The sequence below is a fragment of the Anser anser genome (genome assembly GCF_964211835.1).
Source record: "Anser anser genome assembly, chromosome: 2".
Taxonomy (NCBI): Eukaryota; Metazoa; Chordata; class Aves; order Anseriformes; family Anatidae; genus Anser; species Anser anser.
Window position 1 is genome coordinate 112752857 of NC_139721.1, and position 22904 is coordinate 112775760.

Consider the following 22904-nt stretch of genomic DNA (forward strand, 5'->3'; position numbering starts at 1 on the left):
CAGTGGTGCCCAGTGACAAGACAAGAGGAAATGGGTACAAACTGGAACACAAGAGGTTCCATCTAAACATCAAGAAACACTTCTTTACTGTGTGGGTGAGTGAGCACTGGAACAGGTTGTCCAGAGAGGTTGTGGAGTCTCCCTCCTTGGAGATCTTCAGAAGCAGTCTGTACATGGTTCTGGGCAACCTGCTCTAGGTGTCCCTGCCTGAGCAGGTTGGTTGGACCAGATGACTTCCAGAGGTCCCTTCCAACCTCAACCATTCCCTGATTCTGTGATACCACCAGATGTGCAACCTTGTGAGTGTGGTCCCTCAAATGATGTACAAAAACACGTATTCTGAAGAACACTGCTAATGACGATCCTCATGGGTTTTTTTTTGTTGTTTTTTTTTTTTCAAGAAGGTGGTAAGTATGTTCAGATGTCCCTGTGAACAGTGGATGGTCAGGCAGGTTGAACCCAAGCAGCCTACTGAGCCATGGACAACAGACTGTATGACAGACACATTAGATCATCTGGATATGAAAATATTTTCCATGTTTGCATATTTTTGACATCTCTCTGTCCTGTTTCATTGGTATGCTAATTTAGTATGTCCAAAGAAGCAGGCAAAGAAGCCAGCCATGGCCTGCTTAAAGGAGGCAAGCTGGTTTGTTTCCTTGGGTAGCAAGAAACCATGTAGTAAGAATTCATCACTGGGAGCTTCTTTTTGGTAAAAAGAAAGGATTGCACAGGTCAAAATGGAGCCAGGTGACTCTCATATGATGTGCTATATAAAGCAATGCCAATGCTGATGAGGACAGAATGTTTCAGATTTTGCTTACTTTGATACATCTACTCATTTCTCAGATCCACAACTGCCAGAGTTCAGTCAGTAGGCTCACAATGATCATTTGGCTGAAGAGTCTCTCTAGGGAAATCTTTTGAAGGGGACTATTTCACTGCTTATCTCTGATCCAAAATGTACGTTAAATCAATGAACTAAGAACTTCCACATCCCATCTACAGACAGATGATTTGGTGGAAATAGTTAATCAAGCTTCTGTACTATATTTAACTCAACAGACAGTGCCATGGGTGCAAAATATTCAGCTAGTGAGAAATAAAGAAGCAAGCTTGATATAAACCAGGGCATGAGGTCACAAAATACTATGCCTTTGGCAGTAAGTTTAACATCATCACAAATCACACAGCAGTTCAGTCACTCCAGATAATAAAGGACAGAAATATGCTGTAATGCTGACCTCTGCAATCTTATATTTTCATGGTCCAACATTAAGCTGAGAGAATGCCAGGACACTGACGCAAGGGAAATCTTTGACACGGATGGTTTGTCTGGGACAGAGGATACTGAAGTTGTAGCACTCTAACAGCTCTCAGCTCCCACAGCCTTGCTGGCCTGTACTTCAGGTCACTCCATCTTAAGGTGTGACTAGAAAAAACAATCAGGACACAATACCTGCATAGATGATGACTCTTTGGGGCCATGTATAGTACACGTTCTTTAAACTGTCATTACAAGCTACCCATGTTCTAAAAGCAGTGGAGCTCTTGCACAGGGTCAGACTTAAGTGAAAAGACCCTTGCTCTGTTTTTTCAAGGGTTGTGCTCCTTCCTCATATTTTGTCTGCAAATGCTGGAGTCTCTCACAAGCAGACAAATATGGGCAAAAACGTTCAAAAGCAGTTTCAGAATCCTTTGTATCACACATGGAAATGTTTATTTCCTAGTATTTTTGACCATACAGAGAAACGCCTGTTATTCATTTTCATGGGAAAGAACAGTGAAAGGCAAAACAAAGTGATAAATATTGGTTACCAAGCAGGGCATAGTGTGTTAACTCCTCTTACATTCCTAGGTTTCAATAGAGAAAAAAAAAATCGTTCTGCATGCATAAAGAATAGAAAAGTTATTATCTGAGTAACATAAAACCTACCATTAGTAGGTTGCTCAAGAATAAATATGCTCAAGAATAAATCCAGTTGTAAAACTCCTATCACACTAATAATTTACAATTATAGTTATTATTATTGTTATTATTAATAATATTATTAATAAAAAGCAAATCCAACTTACTCCAGAGTACCAGAAAAAAAAATGGAGCCAGAAAGGGAGGGGTAAAAAAAGTAACACATCATGAAATTTAGTTTGAATCATTTGGCAAAGAAATACATTTAAGCTGAACTAGATGAATTAAATAATGAGGATGTACTTCTCATTAAAATACAAGCAGGGCTTAAAATCATTTTGAACTAGTGGCCTTATAATAAGAATATTAAGGCAACTGCTTCCAGGGATGTTTTCCACTTGATCCAAGTGAACAAATACTGGGGAACTGAATTAGGGAAAGATAAAATCTGTAAATGTTCATAAGCCTGCAATCCTCGTGGTGGTTGGCCTAAAGAATTACAGGAGGATGAAATGGTTTGGGTTTTGTGCTTGTAAAAGAAAGCCGTTCTCATCAACAATACACCTTCTCATCAGCTGAGACCAGGGATTGCACACCATCAGAAACTCATTACACAGCTCTCGATTTCTCATCCCATACTGTTGTTTGAATTCAACCCAGAGACATTATCTCCTTCAGCAGCTGCCTGCATTACCAGCTAGGTCTAGATATGCATAACAGCACAGAAATCAAACTGCCCATTCCCACATCAACCAGCGGGTCTTCATACATGGAGGATAAATAAAGGTGCACAGAGATAACTGAGAGCTTCTCCCAACATACTTTAGCTCAAACGAGAGGATTGGCCTCCCAGATACAGAAGACTCATAAAACATGGAAAAGGTAAAGTGGAAATAGCAAGCAATCACTTCTTCAACAAACTCAGTGGATTTCCAAACATTTCTGTCAGCAGGTGGAGAAGCAATAATGCAAAATATGGAGAGAGAAAGGTCTCACTATATTTCCAAAGTAAGATTCGACTCTAAGTCACTGCCTGCTGAAAGGACAGGAAAACCTATTACTGCTTCTAGTAATCTTTTCACCATTGGGAATGGAAAGGAAGCAACCAGAAACCTGTTAAACTAATGCAAGGTCCACAAGGCATAGAGCACATCTTTCTTGGCTTGGCAAGAGTGGTCTGCTTGCTTCTAGAAGACATCTGCAGAAATTTTACCTACAAAATGTGCAGGCCAGAAAAAAAAAAAATATATATATATATATGTATATAGAAAATCAATATAATGTCACTATACCTATCAGGAAAAGTTATCTGCTTTGGCTGTTCTTAATGTCAGAGATCTGACTGAGATCTACCTAATTACAGCCTAGATGGCTTTGCCACTTGGACATAGTCCTGGACATTTTGCTCTAGTGTCCCTGCTTGAGGAGGGGCTTGAACCAGATGACCTCCAGAGGTCCCTTCCAACCACAACCACATGCTGTGATTCTGTGGTAAGTCTCTACTAAGAGCAGTTCAGTACTCTGAAGAGGATGCTAGACCACAATATATGGATTTTGAGCTCTGTGTAAAGAATTCTGTACCATTACTTCCCAACATAGGTCAATGCATCAATTTTTAAAAAATTGAAAACTTATCAATGACTTGAGGTATCCCAAGTGGATAACCATTAAATATAAAAGCTTTTCACTGAGCTTTTAAAACAGGTAAGCCAAACATGTAAGTTCCTCTCTGAGAGGTCAGCTCTGCTACTTGCTCTCTTAAATGTTTTTAGCATGCACCACTAAATCCATAAAAAGTAGGGACACACTATGATAATTTCAAGCAAAAGGAACTATTCAGTCATTTCCTGAGTTATAAGGGATGAACATTTCCAGTCACTTTCATTTTAATATAATTACTATTCTTCAGCAAGAAAAATAATCGTAAATTTGCAACTCATGATTCTAGACAAATGCAGATGAACAGAACAGTGTTGTTGGATGATGTATACTGAAGTTTTAAACCATGATTAACTATTGTGCACTTAATTATGAACAAAAACAGCAGTACGAAGTGGTGTCAAATGCTATGAAAATTATAATTTATTTCTACTGACAGATATTAATTGGCCTTTATTAATTACTTTTGAAACTCTTATCAATGAGGAAAAATAGCCATTCCAGTATGTCAGCAGTATCTGTAGTGAGGGGACAGTCTTCTAGCCATTAAATAAAAAAACACAGGTGATGGTGGTAAGTATAAAGCACAAGACAAGAAAAACATCATCCAGGTCCAACCCCCATACCATGGGCAGAGACACTTCCCACCAGACCAGGTTGCCCAAAGCCCCATCCAACCTGGTCTTGAACACTTCCACAGAGGGGGGCATCCACAACTTCTCTGGGCAACCTGTTCCAGTGCCTCACCACCCTCCAAGTAAAGAATTTCTTCCTTATAGCTAATCTAGATCTACCCTCTTTTAGTTTAAAGCCATTATTCCTTGTCTTCTCACTACACTCCCTGACAGAGTCCCTCCCTAGTCTTTTTGTTATACAGAACCAGGGTGCCAACCAGGGATCCTCACAGGAAGTGAAGTGTCCTTTGAGTAGGCCAGCTCCTTGTCTTCACTTTTTTTTTGCAGTGCAGAACAGTGAAAGAAAGTGGTCAAAATATATTTTCTATTATGCTTATATCAAAAGAATAAAGATAGGGCCATGTTAGTTTATTTCACTTGCAAGATATACTAAATATTGTACGCAGCCTCCTGTTGAATTATAACATCTTGCACAGGTACATTTCCTAAGCAAAAAGAACTTCTGTAAATTAAATCAGCCAGAATAAGCTGACAATTCAAGAACTATACTAACAGTGTGTTTCACTGGTTTAACAGAAGATAAAAAGCCACTATGCTATGACTGAGTTTATCTTGGTACTGACCATTATCTTGAAGGACTCCTGTGGAGGCTGCTACTCTCATTGTTTGTTTTACTTTTGTAGATTTGTTAGAAAAGTGTCCTCTAGACACGGAATCCTCTGGATTATGGCATTTCTTGTCCTTCCCTTTTGGAGGCTGAGGTGAGCAACTGTTCTCTCCAGGATCACTGGATCCAACAGTAGATTTAGACTGCCGATCATTTCCCTGAAAAAAAAGTGTTCATAACTATCACTGATGAATTTAATTAAGTTCATTTTAAAATTTTAACTTTATTCCAACTTTTTAACATCTGTGGGTTGGTATCAGGTGTTACAGAATCATATTAATTTAAAATCAGTACAGTTAAAGGATATCTAAAGCAATCTGAAAAACCATAACTGTTTTATCGACTTGCTATATGATCTGACTGATTAAATGCTCCTCAACAATTCTCAGAAGAAAACAACACATTTATTAAAAGGAAATATTGTTTCATCTCATGAAAGAAATGGCTAGCCAAATCTATACATGTATACACATAATACACAGCTATATCTCATCTATGCATATGTGTAGAAAGTCACTAGATACAGCATATATAACTTGTGAATAATTCATTGCCTGTGTAAATGAAACACGGGTATTAATCTGCTAAGTGTCAAAAACAGCTGGAAGAGGATGACAGTCTTTGTGTGGCAGGATCATGCTTAGAAATGGGTCTGTCAGCATGTCACCTCTGAATTACCTCCAAGGAAATCAGCCCATTCCTCTGCTTGTTCTGTTGTGTACCTAGAAACAGGAACAGAAACCTGGTCCTGATTTTCTTCAGCTTTGATGTATGTATGATCCTGAGTTTATCAATAATTCCAGTAGCTAGAGATTTTATCAATTTATAATTTTTCCTGAGTCTAAATCTGTTCACAAGAAATATAAAAAACTTAATTGTACATAGTAGCCCTATAGGGTGCTGTTTATATCATACTAGGCTGGGTTAAGAGTTTACCAACTGAAAACCCTCATTGTCGCCTCTCATTAGCAGCTGTCAGCCTCGTAATTCTGCCAGTCAAATGGCATGTGTAGTTTCTTACTACTCCAGTTCTGTCAAAATGTTCAATATAACAACAAAACACTAGAGCAGAGGACAGAAAATCTTATCAGCATCTGGAACCATTCACCTTATCACAGACTTAACTAAATCATGGAAGACAAGTATACTGTGCTTTATTGTTTTGCTTAGTGTAGCTGCATGAACAGTTTATGCCACTTTAGAAACTGCACACCAGAAAGGCCTTTCATTGTGCAAGGGTCATGGACAATTCTTTTCGCCTCACTGCTGAAGTTAGAAGGCAGTGTCCATATAAAATGAAAACTGTTCAGAAAAATAAGTCCTGAATAAAGTCCTGCATCTCTTAAAAAAACTTGCATGCATGATTCTTTTTTAATGTGTTTCTTCTAATTTACATATAATCAGTAGAAATCAGTTCTGTTCGAAATATTTTACTTAAGTACTGTGTAGGTTTTACTATCTAATCAAACATTTATCTACCAATACTACTGAATCTACCATTTACCCTGTTGATATAAAGAAAAATCAAGTCACAGCACTATTTCAGCCTCTTGTAATTCAACCTGTTACTCCCAAGAAATAGTAGTAAAAAAATGTAGAAACCAAACAGAAGTAAATAATTTAATGATCTATACCAGTTCAGCCTAAGTATTGCATTAGATATTTAAGAGCAGTATGACATATTCCCGCCACCTTAAGTTTTGAAACTTGTTATCAGTGTGTCAAATATTCAAGCATTGGTCTTTTGTTACAATCCCCATGGAATATAACTGATTATAAAATAATTTTCCGTGTATGTCATTAAGTACTAAAAGAAGGAGCTAAAATAGTTAACAATGAGTTATTTTTAAGAATGTTAAAATTGTGAAACTCACATTTTAAAATGACACTATATTCTTTATTGAGATTTTATCATCTGCATTTCAGCAAAATGGAACAGAGATTTGTATACTTTATTTTGTTTAGTGGCTCTAGGGTGGGTGGGATTTTTTTTGGTTTGTTAATAGTGGTTGGATATGACCAACTGCCATAATAAAAATGTCAGACTGCGAGTCTGATGCTGTGCTGTCTTGTACTGGTACAGTAAACTGCACTTATATGTAACTGGTGCAAACAGACACTTCTATTCCAATCTGGCACTTCCTGAAGTCTACAGTGGACTCATTTTGTACACATATAAGTAGCTATACAGGACACAAAACAGTGGATACTCAAGCTCTGTATAGTAATGGTTAGCTAGGGACAAAACACTGATCAGCCAGGAAACAGTTTTAGGGACTTAATAAGAATCAGCATACAGAAACATCATTTTCTGCAATAAGTTTTGTAAAAAGTCCTGTGGTGTATACACCTTTTGGTGTATAATTTGAAAAAAGAAAAAATGAACCAATACATGAATACAGTTGAAAAGGATTTTAGGAAGGACCTCAAAGCAACAGTTGATCTTTGCTATGGAAGGTTTTATAAAAAATAAGACAGACATTATTGCAATAATATTTTCTTAGATTTCTTTTGTCTAACTGACACTGCAAATAGCTACAGATACATCAAGCATTAATAAGCATTACACCAGGTGGCTGGAGATTTTTTCCTTTCATATTTAATTAAAACCCAAAGGACAAGGACTTTCCATCTGCTGGAATTAAGCAAAATTAGAAAAAAACTTTATTATTGCATTTGATACTTACACTGCCTTTAGATTTTCGAGATCCCACAATTGGAGGTAGTACAAATGCTTTGGAACTGTAGAAATAAGTCATATCTTAGAATTCTGTACACTGTCACTGTTATAAACAATATCCTTCTATAACCTAGAAAGATAACACCAAGCCACCTATGCCAACAGAGTTGTTTTATCCATTGCACAGCTTTGCTAAGAATCAGTAAATTCTGTTCACTAGACTACATTTAAATACATAATCATGAACTTATTCAAACAAATGTATTACATTTCTCTACAATGCACAATTTATGTACTGAAAATCCACAGAGCAGTATTCAGCAAGTTACTGTGTAAGATACTTAAAACTAATCCCATGAAAAGTTCCAGCAATTTCAATAAAATTCTGTTTATATCAGTTGATCAACACATCTTAAGCAACACTTCCCACTGTCTTTAAATTCATTTGTTCTAAATGTTGTTTCCCAAAATACTTTGCTAGTCGTATTGTCTACAGTTGCTTGCTAAGATAAATAAATAAATAAATAAATGTATTATTAATTGCACCCCAGTTTATGTGCAGACTGTTGCATAAATCCCCTAAATCATGTCAATCTGCATGACAAATTTCCATTCTTTTCTTTCCATTTATTTCATTGAAATGTCTCCTTATTTAGCTTTGTATTTCCCAAAGATACTAAAAGCCCACATTTTTCCTTACAGAGATCCTTTTTAGGGCTCCATTGTGCAATAATGCTGTCTAATAAAAAAAAGACGCAAACCTAAAGCATTCTTGAAGGAGTACATATTCCTTAAAATATAACCAAACAAGAGTAGATTTCAATAGGTGTAGTTACACGTAATCTCATTCAGCTCATAATTCATAATCTCATTTGTGTTCCAGGAAAAAAAAAAAAAAAGAAAGAAAAAAAAAAAGATTAAGCCAAGCCAAAACAAAAATTTCTTTATCTGGCAAGAATTTTGTGATACATGATCAATAGCATGTTTACGAGGTGAAATAGTCCTTTGAATTTATATTTTCTCTTTTACTACAGATTTCTATCTCAACATTCTTAAAAGTGCTCAATAAAAATTTGCATCCATACAAGCCCATCCATCCTTTCCTTACAAACATTTTTGACATTATGATTTTGTACTACAGTGGTAGTACTTTGTAAATATATTGATACACGCATACACAAGCATAAGAAGTGTATCACACACATATGGAACTTACCCCTGCGGCCTTCTTATTGTAGATTTGCTAAACAGCAGATCACCGTATGGCAACTTCTTAAACTTTTCTCTACCCACTGCAACATAAAATTGCCCATTCTCCAAATCTGACCCATCCTGAACAAGTTTTCCATCTAAACTGTAAAGTCTGAAAAATACAGAAAGGTTTAAAATAATAAACCTTATCATTCCATAGTGTTTAGTAAAAGCACTGAAAGCAATGCTGATCTAATCATGTACATTTTCAGATTTGAAACCCAATAAAGTACAGTGGATACAATGATAAGTTGCAACATAAAAAATGACAAGAAAAGACATAGCAAAATGACCTAAATCACAGTTAAACTAATCACAGTTAAAGCTAATAAAATGTGAAGCACTATGACAGATAAAATACTCTCACCATTCCTACGTAAGTATGAAGAATAAATTACTTTAACACCAGATAGATTTTCACCATAATCATTTCTGTTCGCACACTTTACTGAGAAGGAAGAAACATTACGGACTTAGGAGTGAGGGGAGTATGCATGACAACACATTATTTCTAAGCTATCCCAATCACTTCATTGGGATCACTGTCAAATTTGTAATTTTATTTAAGGATGATCAATGCAATAAGGAAAGGAGAAAACGTTCTATAATGAATAAACTCTTTCCTATGAAGCACATTCCAAAATTTGACGATATTTAAGTTTAAATTAAAAACCAACATTATCACTTTTGCATTAAAATCCTGGGGCCCCCAGCACAAGAAGGACGTGGACCTATTAGATCAAGTCTAGAGGAGGATCACAAGGATAACCAAGGGCTGGAGCACCTCTCCTATGAAGACAGGCTGAGAGACTTGGAGAAGAGAAGCCCAGAGAAGAGAAGGCTCCGGGGAGAACTCATAGCAACCTTCCAATGCCTAAAGGGGGGCTACAGGAAAGCTGGAGGGGGACTCTTTGTCAGGTAGGGTAGTGATAGGAAAAGGAGTAATTGTTTTAAACTGAAAGAGGGTAGGTTTAGATTACATATAAGGAAGAAATTATTCACTTTGAGGGTGGTGAGGCAATAAAACAATTTGCCCAGAAAAGTTGTGGATGCCCCAGGGTTCAAGGCCAGGCTGGATGGGGCTGGATGGGACTTTGAGCAACTTGGTCTACTGGGAGGTGTCCCTGCACATAGCAGGGGGTTTGGAGTTAGATGACCTTTAAGGTCCCTTCCAACCCAAATCATTCTATGATTCTAAGTCTTTTAAATGCAGGAATGTTGAATGGCCATCTTAAATGATTTTCCCTAAGCCTTCTACAGGAGCTACTTTATGTGTTATTCATACATTTTAATAGTGCAAGGAGATATAATAAGATTAGGAGATATAATAAGATACATGTACGTATACAAAGAACCTTTTATGAATAATATAAATAGCCTGCCTTGAGAACATCCCTGACTTATGAAATCCAAAAAACATCAGTTTAACAGAGAAAAAGCTGCCTTTTAAGTTCATACACATAGTGGCACAACCTTGAATAAATACAGGAAAAAAAATGCAGTATGTAGAACCACTTAAAGAACCACAAAATAGCTGAGTTTGGACAGGACTGCTGGAGACTGTGTAGTCCAAGTTCCCTGTACAAAGCAAGAGCAACTACAGCAGGTTGCTCAGGGCTATGTCCAGTTGTGTTTTGAAAAACTACAAGGATGAAGACTCCATAAACTTTCTGGGCAACATGTTCCAGTGTTTGATGACTCTTACAGTAAATTTTTTTCTCTCTTCTATTTAAGCTGAATTTTCTGTATTTCAGTTTGCTCTCATTGTTTCTTGTTCTGTCACTGGACACCACTAAAAGCCTGTCTCTGATTTCTTCACTCAACCCCAACAAATATTAATACATATTGGTAAGATCCTCCCTGGGCCTTCTCCAGGCTAACTAATGCCAGCTCTCTCTGCCCTTTTTCACATAACATGCACCTTCAAGGCCTTCATCTTCATGGCCCATTGCTACACTTGCTTCAGCATCTCCATGCCTTTCTTATGCTCCACACGAAAGCACTTTGATTTTCTAGGTACATCCTGCACCTAGGAAAGTACTGCACCTAGAAGTACTTCAGTTTTCTAAATGCTAAGACCAAATGTTCTCAATGGAAAAATTGCAGCTTTTAAAAATCTTGATCATATTGCTGTTTCCTCACCAAAAAAAAGTATACTAACTCTGAAGCATTCCGTCTGTACTATTCATATTTCATATTTACTTTATAGAGCAAACATTTCATAGACGTCCCAACAATTTGAAGAAAAAATTATGTTTCACTACCATTCAGATAACATCAGTTACACACAAACAATGATAATTAAAAAAAAAAAAAAGCAATCTAGACATAAGCAAAAGCTCATTTCTGAATTAATCTGACTGTATTTTGCTAGATTACATTTTGCTTTGTGGAACTTGGAAGAAAAAGGCAAATCGGTGTACTGTAGTATTGTTTTATATATTTGTATGGTGTTGCATGTACAGGTACATAGCGGTACTTACAAACATGATCTCGTACCTGATCTTTCGCTTTGATTATGTTTTAATATTACATTTAAAGTAGAAAACTTGTTTGCTTAATGCAACACCCAATTTTTTTATGGAAAAATATCTAGCAGTCTCTAGTTGTATATTTCATCCTAAAAATAATAATCATAATAACATAAGCATAATAAACATATCAGTCACTGAATATGACAAGGGAATTAAAAATTCATTTTTTCAAATAAAAGGGAACTCCAGAGAAATATAAGTAACTATTGACTTAACAAGTATCACACAATTCTTGTGACACTTACTTCTGAAGCTTTTTACCCACCCACCTGGTTTGAACCATTCAAACACATCCTGGTTTTGCTAATATTTCCCTGGTTAGTATTATGCAGCAGATGTCATTGTAGTCATGTCTTCTGGTCACTGGGGAATGATCAAAGGCTTGTCCTGTGGGCTGTCAGTAGACTTCAGTTTTCCCTCCCGAGTCCAAGCCAAAAAAGTGGCAGCCAAAACAAAGCAAGCATACAGACTAACAAGGCAGACAGCAAAGATACAGCTTGTGGAACCAAATACCTGCCTGTCCACACACCAGATACCTGCCAATCAGGTTGCTGTACCCCATCCCCAAGCACAATCAAGGAGAAAGGCTACTTCCTCATTGTCTTCTCTCTCATATTTCTTATTTATGTCCCTATTCTGATAGGGATGGCCTTTTTTTTTTTTTCTTTTTTTTTTCTTTCTTTTAAAACCGTATGTGAAACTATGTAAGACTTGGCAGCTTTGTATACATTTAATTACACGGAAAAGAAACATTGCCATATACCTAATGCAGGTTCTCGTAATTCCACTTACTCTTCTTTAATGAGAAATTATATCTTCCCAGAATCAATGGTCTTACAAGACCTCCCCTAACACTGACATAGTTTCAGTAAACCCCAGCAATTAATGTATAACTTATTAAAGAACAACAATCACTTTACTAACGTATTTAATATGCATTCCTAGCATTTTAAGGAAAATAAAATGAAAACTGCATTAAAAGAAAACCAGAAAAAGGAAAACATTAAGTAATTCAAAAAGTCGTGTACATTATCTTATTTTTAAAGGATTAAAACTGAATACAGAACAGAACTTCTGAAAATCAATTCTAAAAATGTATATAATTATATATGCTTTCATATACATCATTCAGATTTACTAAGGAGTGATACCAAGTAAAGAGAATAAAATGCAAAAGGTTTTTAAATCCCTAAACAACCTGGAAGCAGGAAAAAAATGATGTTGTGAACAGCTGTTACTCTGTTCACCTCAGAATTATGATAGCTGAGAATCAGATCCAGAAAACTGCAAAACATGTTTAAGTTTAGTTTAAGGGAAGTAAAAGTGCTAAGTAGCCTGATAACACAAGCAAGGAAATGCCTGACTGAGAAGAAAAAACAGATGAGAGCTAACAGTCAGCAGACAGCATTAACTAAACCTTTTATGGTCTGTATCAGCTCTGGGAAAGTAATCAGAAGAACTGAAAGAGATTATGAAGATTTTATCTTCACTGATTTGAGAAAGAGATTGCAAGACTAGCCTCAGACATTGTGTAAGCTGTAAAGAATGATTCCAACAAAAGGCCCTTTCCTGTCTGAAGAATGGATTTCTGTAATGTGCTCTGCATGGGGCAATGCTGGAATGTCAGTAATTTGCCAGTACACACCTTGGCAGTCTGCTTACTCTGCAAAGTTTGTCATGGAGACTGCATATCATTTTGCTCTAAAACTTGCAACAACTATCAGATCTTATTTTAGAGAGTTTATTTTCAGGCCTTAAGGTGATTGAAACTTATGTATCCAAGATGTCATCTGCTACTCCTGGGATACCACAACAATTCAGACCAGCAGAAAATATCGGGATTGGAAAACCCTCAACTACAGCTTTGGCCCCGGCTCTTATTAGGAGTCTGAACTGACTGAGTATAAAGCACACCCTTGTCAGAGCACAGGTCTTCAAAAACCAAAGGATCTAAACCATTCTTCTTGAAGTTGTTTGCCCCAGTGACTTTAAAGAACCATCAAAATTAAAGGAAAACATGACAGAGTAAAATAAATGACCTCCATAAAGTCAGTCAAAATGGACTGCATCCATTATTTGATATTCCAAATATTTTACTGACTTTACAGGGGTCGTTGATTTTATACTGACATGCAACTTTATTATTGTTAAATACATTGCAATATTATTGCATTATTCCATATCTGTTAATAAAATATTTAATCAAGAAATAACTGTTGAAACAAATTGAGGGGCTTTTTTTTCTTTTTAAATAGCAGTTGCAATGAAACATGAAAGTGACTTGGAGTAAACATATTTCCATTTTCATAGAATCATAGAATGGTTTGAGTTGGGAGGTAGCTCTTAAGATAATTTTCTTATAAATTTCCCATAAAACTGGAAGGATCCATTATAGCTACTTATGGAGTTTTAAAAACATATCTAAACATATCAACTGTATCTCACAAATATTCAGCTTCCTGATACCTGTGAACAGCTCCACTTCTGAGGGTAACTTTTGCTGTAACCATTTCGAGAATATGGTCCCAGTGATTCAGTGTTTTCCTGGGAATAAGGAGTCGCACTACAGGGCTAATTAGATCTCCATTAGCAATCAGGCTGAAATAAAGCAAAGTAAAATAATTTGGAAGAGTATTTAAAGCAAAAGCCATCTGAAGTTAAGAAAGAAAGAAATAAAACAAAACAGATATTTTACTAACATAAAATTCTGCTTACAAAATAGTGTAGGGCTCCTGGAGTGGCTTTCGAAACCGCGCTGATGCAGTAATTCTACTATGAGTAACTGGCTTGACCTGTAAGAACAAAGAGAATTAGAAATTCCTCTGTTTTCACATTGCGATCGAGCTGACCACCAGCAAGAAGGGCAGTGTATCTGGAGAAGGAAATTCCTGTTTTTAAAACATGTATTTTATTCCATTCCAGCTTCATCTTTCACAAAGCCTATATAATTACTATTGCAGGTTCATATAATTGCTGAATAACAACCACAGCATGGCACAACATACAGTGTCCAGTGAGAGATCAGAATAATATGGGCATCTTTTGTTACTTGTCCATCAATGTTCCTAAGCACACATGGAAACACCTCCAAACACTGTTCTTATTTTCTTAGTCTTCACTGCTTGTAACTATATTTCAGACAATTAAACTCTTATCTTTTTAACAATAAGTGCTATCTCTGGGTCTTTCTTCTATTATGTAGTAAGTATTTTTTTACTCATGTATAGGTCTTTACCTCTAAATACATCAGTGATTTACAAAGGTTACTGAATACTATCCTCATTTTATAGAATTGACTCAAATGAGGTGCACTGCAGAATAAAACACAAACATTCCAGCATTATGCCCTGTACCCTTTTGTACAGATACTGTGTTGAGATCAAGAAGGTTGCTCAACATTAATCCCATTATATTGAATAGAAGGTTATGCAATACTGCCTAGCTACGATTCCCTTTGGAATTAATAAACATGCTTTCAAATTTAAAAAGAAAAAAGTGGGAAAATAAAAACAAACTCCAAAATCATTAGGAAAATTTCCTAATTCTCCGTAATTAGCAAGTGAAAGTAAGGTGTCAATCCCAAACAAACATTCAAAAGTCACAAGTTAAATGCATTAACAACTTGGCAACATTTCTACAGAAGACTATAAAAACTTAAAGGATTAAATAGCTGGCATGATCAGATAGAGACATTCTTTAAAATAGATGTATAAAGTATAAAGTTTATTTAAATTGGCAATGTTCCCAATATACTGTGTAAAGCAGTCTAATGATGTGATGTGTTGCAGCTTATCACATTTTGTGCTAACTTAACCGATACTTCCCATTAAATTTAGGAAAAACGGTCTGAGCTCCAGTGCTTTAAATCTTTGCATGGGTTTTCACAAAACTTAATTTAGGACTAACAGATCTGCTTTCCAGATATTTCTCTTGCACAGACTGTAAAAAGAAAAAATAAAAATTAAAATTTAAATTTAAAAAAAAATCAACCAAAACAAACAAACAAAAACAAAAACAATAAAAGAGATGCCCAGTCTAGTAGATATTCCAAAGTGGCTAAAAACGATCTTTAAAGTAATCAAATCTGACATCCCACTTAATGCAAGTAACCTCACACAGCAAATTCTGCATCAAGCACATAAATTCCAGGGCTTAGGTATTTTTCTCAGGGAAAAAGCAACCAAGAAAACAAACGCAAAATTTGCATTCCTTGATGTACAAACACTTCAAGTAAAAGACAGCAACAGGTAAACCTTTTGAACAAAAACTGTTCTCCATTACTTTGCTAAAAAAGGGGGTGTTTCTATTCTGACTTCAATTCACTTTAGCATCTTGCCTTTCCCAGAGGCCCTCGTAAGCAGTGTAGCCCTCCCAACCTTCCATTTTCTGAGTCTTGGAGGACATGAAAGCCTGCTCTGGTCGTGGACAGAGGAAGGTAGAATTAGCCTTTGCACAGCAAAGTGACTAAATGGAAGCAATCAGCAGCGTTAGGGTCATTGTGATCTGAAGACCAGTATAAGGAACGTTTTAGTCAGAATCTTCTTCAAGAGGAGAAACAGAAAGAAAGATATAGCTGCATTGTTATAGCAGTGCTTCTGGACCAGTCCAGGAAACGGGCCCCTGGCACTGCTGTGGACCTCCCTTTACTCGTCAAGCATATTTACACCTTAAGATCTGTTTCATAGATACATGTTTGTCTTGCTCTTATACAACAAGGTCATTTGCATTAGTCTGTACGTAAACTATGCCTTAATGCCTGAAGTAATTTCGATTCCCAGATTTGACATTAATTCCAGTGTACTCTGAACTGGGTGGAAGATTCACACCTATGACTACAGGCTTGGAAGTGAGTAAGAAGGTTGTTTGATATTTTTGTAACCTTAATGATTCTATTCTATATTTCTAATAATTATGGGAGGCAAAGATATTTTTGGAGATTGCCAAATAATGGAGGAACTCAGCCATTCTTGCAGAAACATTTAAAGCATATTTTTCAGGGCATAACTTGTCATTTAGGTCACTAAAATTTGAGATGAAAATTTACTAGGTCACAGGAAGAATAAGAAAACACACCTTAAACTGTAACATCTGAAAACATTTCTATTGCTGCTTGAGACATTAATGGTTATTTGCACACTGTAAGCAATTTAATAGAAAGCTTCAGAATTTGAAAAAATAAGGTAACATTCTAAAGAGTATGTTATTGAAGGCAGAGGTAATACTGATTTACATCTGGTCCTAATATTTAGGCTCCAAACACAAGTTGCATCCAAAATGGGAATGACTTAAATCAGGCTGCCCCTACACCTCCCTGTATAGCTGCTAGGTTGCTAGGCTTATCCCTTATAAAGTACTTGATACGTAACTAGATTACAAGGCCAAAAGACTGACTGATCCTATGCTTGTAGAAACTCCAGACCTAACTAACAATCAGATCACTACATATGTCCTTAACCAACATTAGCCATAGGTATTAGAGAGCAAAAGGAAAATACTTAAAGTTCTGGAATACTTTTTCCTCATTAAATCCAAAATGCTACATTTGAAGACCTCAGAAGAGCAATGAGAGGAGATGGACTGTTAGCCCTTTCAAAAATCTGCTCATGCAGTACTCTCATTAGTAAACCTCAAAGCACTTGATACTGATTTCTCTAATGACAAAGAAACAAACACTGGAATAATGACACAGAAACCCATGGGAAGAACCAGGGCTATGTCTCCCAAACCCCACTCAAATCTTCAACACCACACTGTCTCCCAGGCACAAAGACTGTCCCTTGAAACTTGTTTCTCACTTCCAGCAAGAGAAGTATTTCCCATCTGTGATACAATGCACATATTAAAAATTCTTCCTCTGCTTACCAGCATCTAATAATTCTTCAGCCTTCCACAGCAAGATCAATGTAAGATAGCCAGAAACAACAGCACAAAAAACCTATACTGAGTACGTTTGATAATTCTTTAAGGACAGTAGGGATAGTTTTTAAGGGTCCTTGTCACATCTTGCTCTTTTGTTCCTTCTTTAGGTATCTGCTTTACTTTCTCAGAATAACCCACCTCTCATGTGCAACACTGTAAATGAATTTTGAACTCCTGCCTTATGTTATGTTTGTCATAACAATACTTAAGAACTAAGTAATATTTAAGAACTAGTAATATTTAAGAACTAACGCTTTGGTCCCAGTGACTGAGGCACTATATAAAGCCTTAACAGTTTCAAAACTACAGTGCTAAATACTTTTACCTCTAAATACTATTTAGATAACAAGCTACAACCTGAAGACATGGCATTGTTCAACTTTGTTAAGAAAGCCCTAATGGTTTAAGCAGTGTTCCTTTAGCCATCGGGGAGCAGACAGAATGGATGGGGTACTAGATAATCTCAGCTACACTCCCTTTTTCCATGAAAGGCTGAATCAAGAGGCAACAGGCACAAAATGAAACACGTGGAGAAAACACTTCTTTCCTGTGAGGGTGACAGAGCACTGGAACAGGTTGCCCAGAGAGGCTATGGAGTCTCCTTCTCTGGAGATATTCAAAACCCATCTGGATGCCATCCTGCGCAATGTGCTCTAGGTGATCCTGCTCGGCAGGGGGATTGGACTAGATGGTCTTCAGAGGTCCCTGCCAACCTCGGCCCTTCTGTGATTCTGTGATCTGATGGTCTGTTGAGGTCAATTCCAACTTGGGCTGATATATGATTCTAACCTACCGTGATTAGTTTGGGGTTTGCTGTTCATGCACAACTCCACCATCAGAAAAGCTTTACAGAACTTTTCCTAAAAGCTGATTCTTAATCCATTCCTGATTCTCACTTCTGCAACTGATACCTATGCCCAAGCTCTCATGCATTCAAAACTGACCGTAAAGCCAAGTTCTTTGATCCAGTCTGCAACACTCAGGTTTCAATGATCCACACTTTACTGGAACTAGTTAGAAAGCATTCACTAAATACAAAGAAGCCCTTTAGGATAGTCCCAGGTGTGTCCAATTATTTACTTGTTCCTGCGAGCTGATGAAACCATTAATTTTGATGTAGGCTCCTCAGAAGGCCATCATGTTATTGCACACAGCCCAATCACTGGGCCCCTGAGAAAACAAGCAACCTGACAGATGTTAAGGGCTCATTTATTATTCGAAGGATTGTATTTCTGCCAACAATAGATACTGTGGCATCAGCTTGCAAGTCTGTCTTTTAGGTTACTCTCTCAAAGAGTCATTAATATTTCTGACGGTCTTCTGTGGCCTAAAAGACAGCCCTGGTCTTAAACAAGAAAGCCACAGGGAACTGTAAGATGGGACCAGCTTGGGCAGAAACTTAACGTTTTTCTTTTCTACCTAAACGTAGCCTAAAACAGAACAAAATACAAACTTGTGTTATTTTGCTAAGGATGTTTAAGTATGATTTCCTTACTGTATCAAAAAGAGAAAAGTGTATGTTAATGCAATATTACATTCGCTAATGTAAGGCCACAAAAATCAGCGCATGCAAATGCTATGATGACTCTGACAACATTAATGTGCTTATAAACACCCCACAAGTAATTGGCACAGTGCACAGATGACACCTCTGTTTCTGGGAGTTTGGAACAGAGTAGCCCAAACTAAATTAAGCAGGTACTGGACCATGTTGGTACAGAACTCTCCAAAGAGTCTTTTGTCACACCCAGCATGAACAGTGAAGGCAAGAATATCGCATCTTTCCTTGGGGTCCACACCTGCTCTGAGAGGAAAAAAAAATATAAATCATAGGAGAAAAAAAAATAACAAAAAAAAAGAAAACAAGCAAGCAAACAAACAAACAAAACCAGAAGGGAAACCCTGCTAAAGCACACAGGCGTGCACAACATTTTCAATTTTTAAACTGGCAAGCATGCAGATATGCAAGCAACTATAAAACAGTATTCTACAATGCTCAAGATATCATTCTTACAGATGCTCAATGTATGTTCTGTCTACAGCATAGCATATCAAGCTCTCCAAGTACAACAATGCAAAAACACAACACAAGCTACTCTACCCACATTTATAAAAAATCAGTTTGGCTAGATTTATACTGCACTGTAAAAAATAAACAAAAAACAAACAAACAAAAACAACCTATACAACTTTCTTCTAATTAAGCTGTCTTATTATTATTTTTTTTCTTCCTATACGGTCTTCAAGTTACTACCTCATATTGTTTAGAACAACTTCTGTGACCAATGTTAAACTACTTAAGGGTATGAAAATAACTTTATTTTCTAAAGCAAGACAACTAATGTAAATATACAGAAGTAGACATTAATAAAATACCAAGTGCTCAGCTACTATAAATCAATATAGTTCCTTTGGAGTATACAGAGTTATGCAAAACCACTCCAGTGGAAGACCTGATCCGGGGTTTAATTAAAGAACACATAAGACTGCTCATATTTCTCTTGTAGGAGGTACCACAATATTGCACTGTCTGGAATAACCTGACCGTCTGGCACTACAGAGTTACATATTAACAAGGAAGTGGTCTTGGGTGAAAGTTTGTGCTTACATTAACAGAACAGCATCACTAGACCCCTAAATCCTTTATTTTCTTTTAATTTCACCAGTCACATTCTCAACTGATGTAAATCAGCACATTCTCATTTACGTCAGCTTTTGTAGGCGGATTTACATTAATCAATGGTTTGGTCCCATTATGATTTTATCTTCAAATTTTGTACATTTTCAGTTTGTTTCAGAAGAGCCATCCAAGGGCAGCTTCCATATCCTACTGACAAATTTGTTGCCAATATTTCATAATTTGTGATGAGATACTCATCTGCAGTACTAAACGACAACATACAGCAGAACACAAAGCATTTAGAACAGGAAGAAAGCACTAGTACTAGCTGAAACTTAGAGGGAACTTTAAGCAAGCTTTAAGCAAGTCAGAGACAATTAATCAAATTGCTTTATAGCAACATTCTATATTCATTTTCCCTTTTCAAATATGCTAAATATTCACAAAATTTAACTAACACATGCAACACACTTAGCAAACATATACCACACACCACATAATCTACTTCAGGTACTTACATCTTCCACTGTTGACTGTTGGCAAAAATAAAAATAATAGTAATAAAAAAATCAGCAGCCAAACCATTACCTCAGGTATACTATCACATATGAAAAACAGTTTTTCTATGAAAATCATTTTGAATTATCATGCCGATATCTACCATGTAAACATTTATATTTTGTGTATATATACATATGCATACATACACACAGATCAATTTAATACACTTTTCATACAAAAATTTCTATTATATTTATGTTCAGCTGAGAAAGACTGAAGATCAGCTAAAAATTTACTCTTTTTTCAAACATTATGGATGGGTTCAGCCGTCAACAGATCAAGAATACTTTGCTGTGCAGTGTTTCTAACTCAAATCTTTTACAGCGAAGACCAGGTTAGAAGTGTAGCACTCTAGGAAGATCATCATTGAGAATGGCTATTCAGGTAAGGTCTCTGAGCAACAAAGCCTACTTTGGTTTGAAATATACAGATTAAAAAGAACAGTTTTCACTTCTTCATAAATATGATAACTGGTAAAAATGTTATATATTTATTTTGTCTTGTGTAAAGCTGTTTGGTTATCCCTATGTGTAAAGTTTTTCCTTCTGTGAATGCTACCCTGTACTTTTCACACGTTCTACTCAAACCTAGACCAGAAGGTAGGACAGACCTAGCAAACTATTCAACATTTAGGCTGGGTACTCAGGACTTGCAAAAGGTGTGTGACACTTCGGAGAACCAATCCTAAACCAGAAAAGTATGCAGTTCACTAAACAGTATTTTAATTGTCCTTTGAAATTACCATGCTACACATTTAACTTCTAAAAACAAGGTGATTTTAATGCACTTGAGAATAGTTTAAAGTAGAAATGTGACATTCTTAGCTTGGCTTTTCCCTCCAGTGTACATCAAAAACATAGAGACAAGCTAAATACAGAATTCTGGTGGCCATTCTACAGGCTGCCGTGAAGAAATGGGCTAGTTATCCTTAGACAGGAAATAGTATAACTAACTGATTTATTTCCTTTTCTTACCAGAAGAGAGCCCTGTCAGAGGGGTCAAACTGAGCAACTGCAAGATTTACAGGTTTACACATATTTATAAAGCCATTCTGGATGGCAGCAAAACAACAGCCAGAAAACCTAACCTCACTGAAATAGGTGCTCTGTGCCAGTTTGATATAAATCTGGTTTAAGAGCTTGCCTTTCTTATTACTGTATTAATATAGCCCTGGGTGCTACTACCATCTCACTCATGACTCATGTCACTTCATAACTAACCTTCTATAACTAAGCTAAGTTTTAAATATTTCAACACAATGTTACATACCAAATTTATCAGCTCATGCAGTGACCCATGGCTTTACCAGCTTGTTACAATGGCCTGTTTGTTAATCAATGTGCACAGGAAAATTGAGAGCAAATATTTGCATTCCCTTAGGGTAGAACTGGGGTCAAAAGAACCAAAACCCCATTTATACACACCATCACCATCCTGTGATGTGAAAGAAAGGAATGTTCAAGGTTCAGTGATCAAAAGCAAATTAGAAAGATAAAAGTTACTTTTTCTAAAGCTATTACAACATAGGAAATATCTTACCTACTTCACAGAAACATGACTTCTTATAAACAGGCATTTTTATACACTTTAACTAAAGACGAAGAGTCAGATTCACAGAGGAGTTTTGTCAGTACAAAACCATTTTGGTTATCTTACACAGTAATAAACCTGGATAATCTACTTTTCCCTTGCCACTTTGCATTGCTAGATGGTACACTGGATAGTACAAAACAGCCTTGAGCAAGAGACTACTAGCCTTTCTTCTTGAATGAATACAAAGCACCACTCAAACTGCTGTTACCTGCCAGGATTTCCAAGTTTACATAAATAGGTCACAACATCACAGCTGTACACAAAACTTCTCAGCCCACACAGAGAACAGGTGAACTGGAAATGAACTATGCCAGAAGGCACCTACATTGAGACTTCCAGATTACAAGGCTTCAACAGAACTCCCAAAGTGTTTAAAGCCACTCTCTTCCAAAAGAAATATCTGGGGTCCCTGCGTTTACCTCCAAGGTAAACCACCCTCCTTTTCAGCCATGGTAGGTGAGCTGGAGGTTATATGCCCTGTGCATCTGGGGGCTAAGTTTTGGCCCATCTATCTAAACTCCGGAAAGAAAAGTTTCATTTGAGATCTGTCATAGTTTTGGGGCATTGTACGATGTTGTCCTAGATGTTGTCCTAGATGTTGTCAGTTGTCCTAGATTAGTCAATTGCATGTCCTTATCTGCCCAGGCACTAAGCCTGTGCAGTGTTCCAAAATATATCACATTTGTGTTACTTTTGGATCCTAAGAATAGCATATTCTTCTTCTTAGTTGTATAATACTATACCCTACACTGCTTACAACACAGACAATGATGGGATCAATAATGCATATTTTATCCAAGCAAAATAGATCCTGACATTTATTTCTGTCACTGACATAGTATTGTCAATTGTCACCATTTTTACCTCTCATGATTT

At 36.6% G+C, this 22904-nt stretch overlaps 1 protein-coding gene across 4 annotated transcripts in view; it reads right to left on the reverse strand.

The window, feature by feature from the left end:
* DCDC2 (doublecortin domain containing 2) overlaps positions 1–22904 on the reverse strand; it is a 67042-nt gene that overhangs the window by 27902 nt on the left and 16236 nt on the right. For 2 of the 4 annotated variants that reach the window (XM_083827252.1, XM_083827250.1), the window contains exons 3-7: positions 14051–14127; positions 13802–13933; positions 8767–8913; positions 7558–7612; positions 4827–5028 (exon numbers count right to left, since the gene is read on the reverse strand). In XM_083827252.1, coding sequence (XP_083683378.1) covers positions 4827–5028; positions 7558–7612; positions 8767–8913; positions 13802–13933; positions 14051–14127 — 613 coding nt within the window. The remainder of the gene's footprint in view (positions 1–4826; positions 5029–7557; positions 7613–8766; positions 8914–13801; positions 13934–14050; positions 14128–22904) is intronic. The other 2 variants (XM_083827253.1, XM_083827251.1) reach the window with 1 other exon arrangement.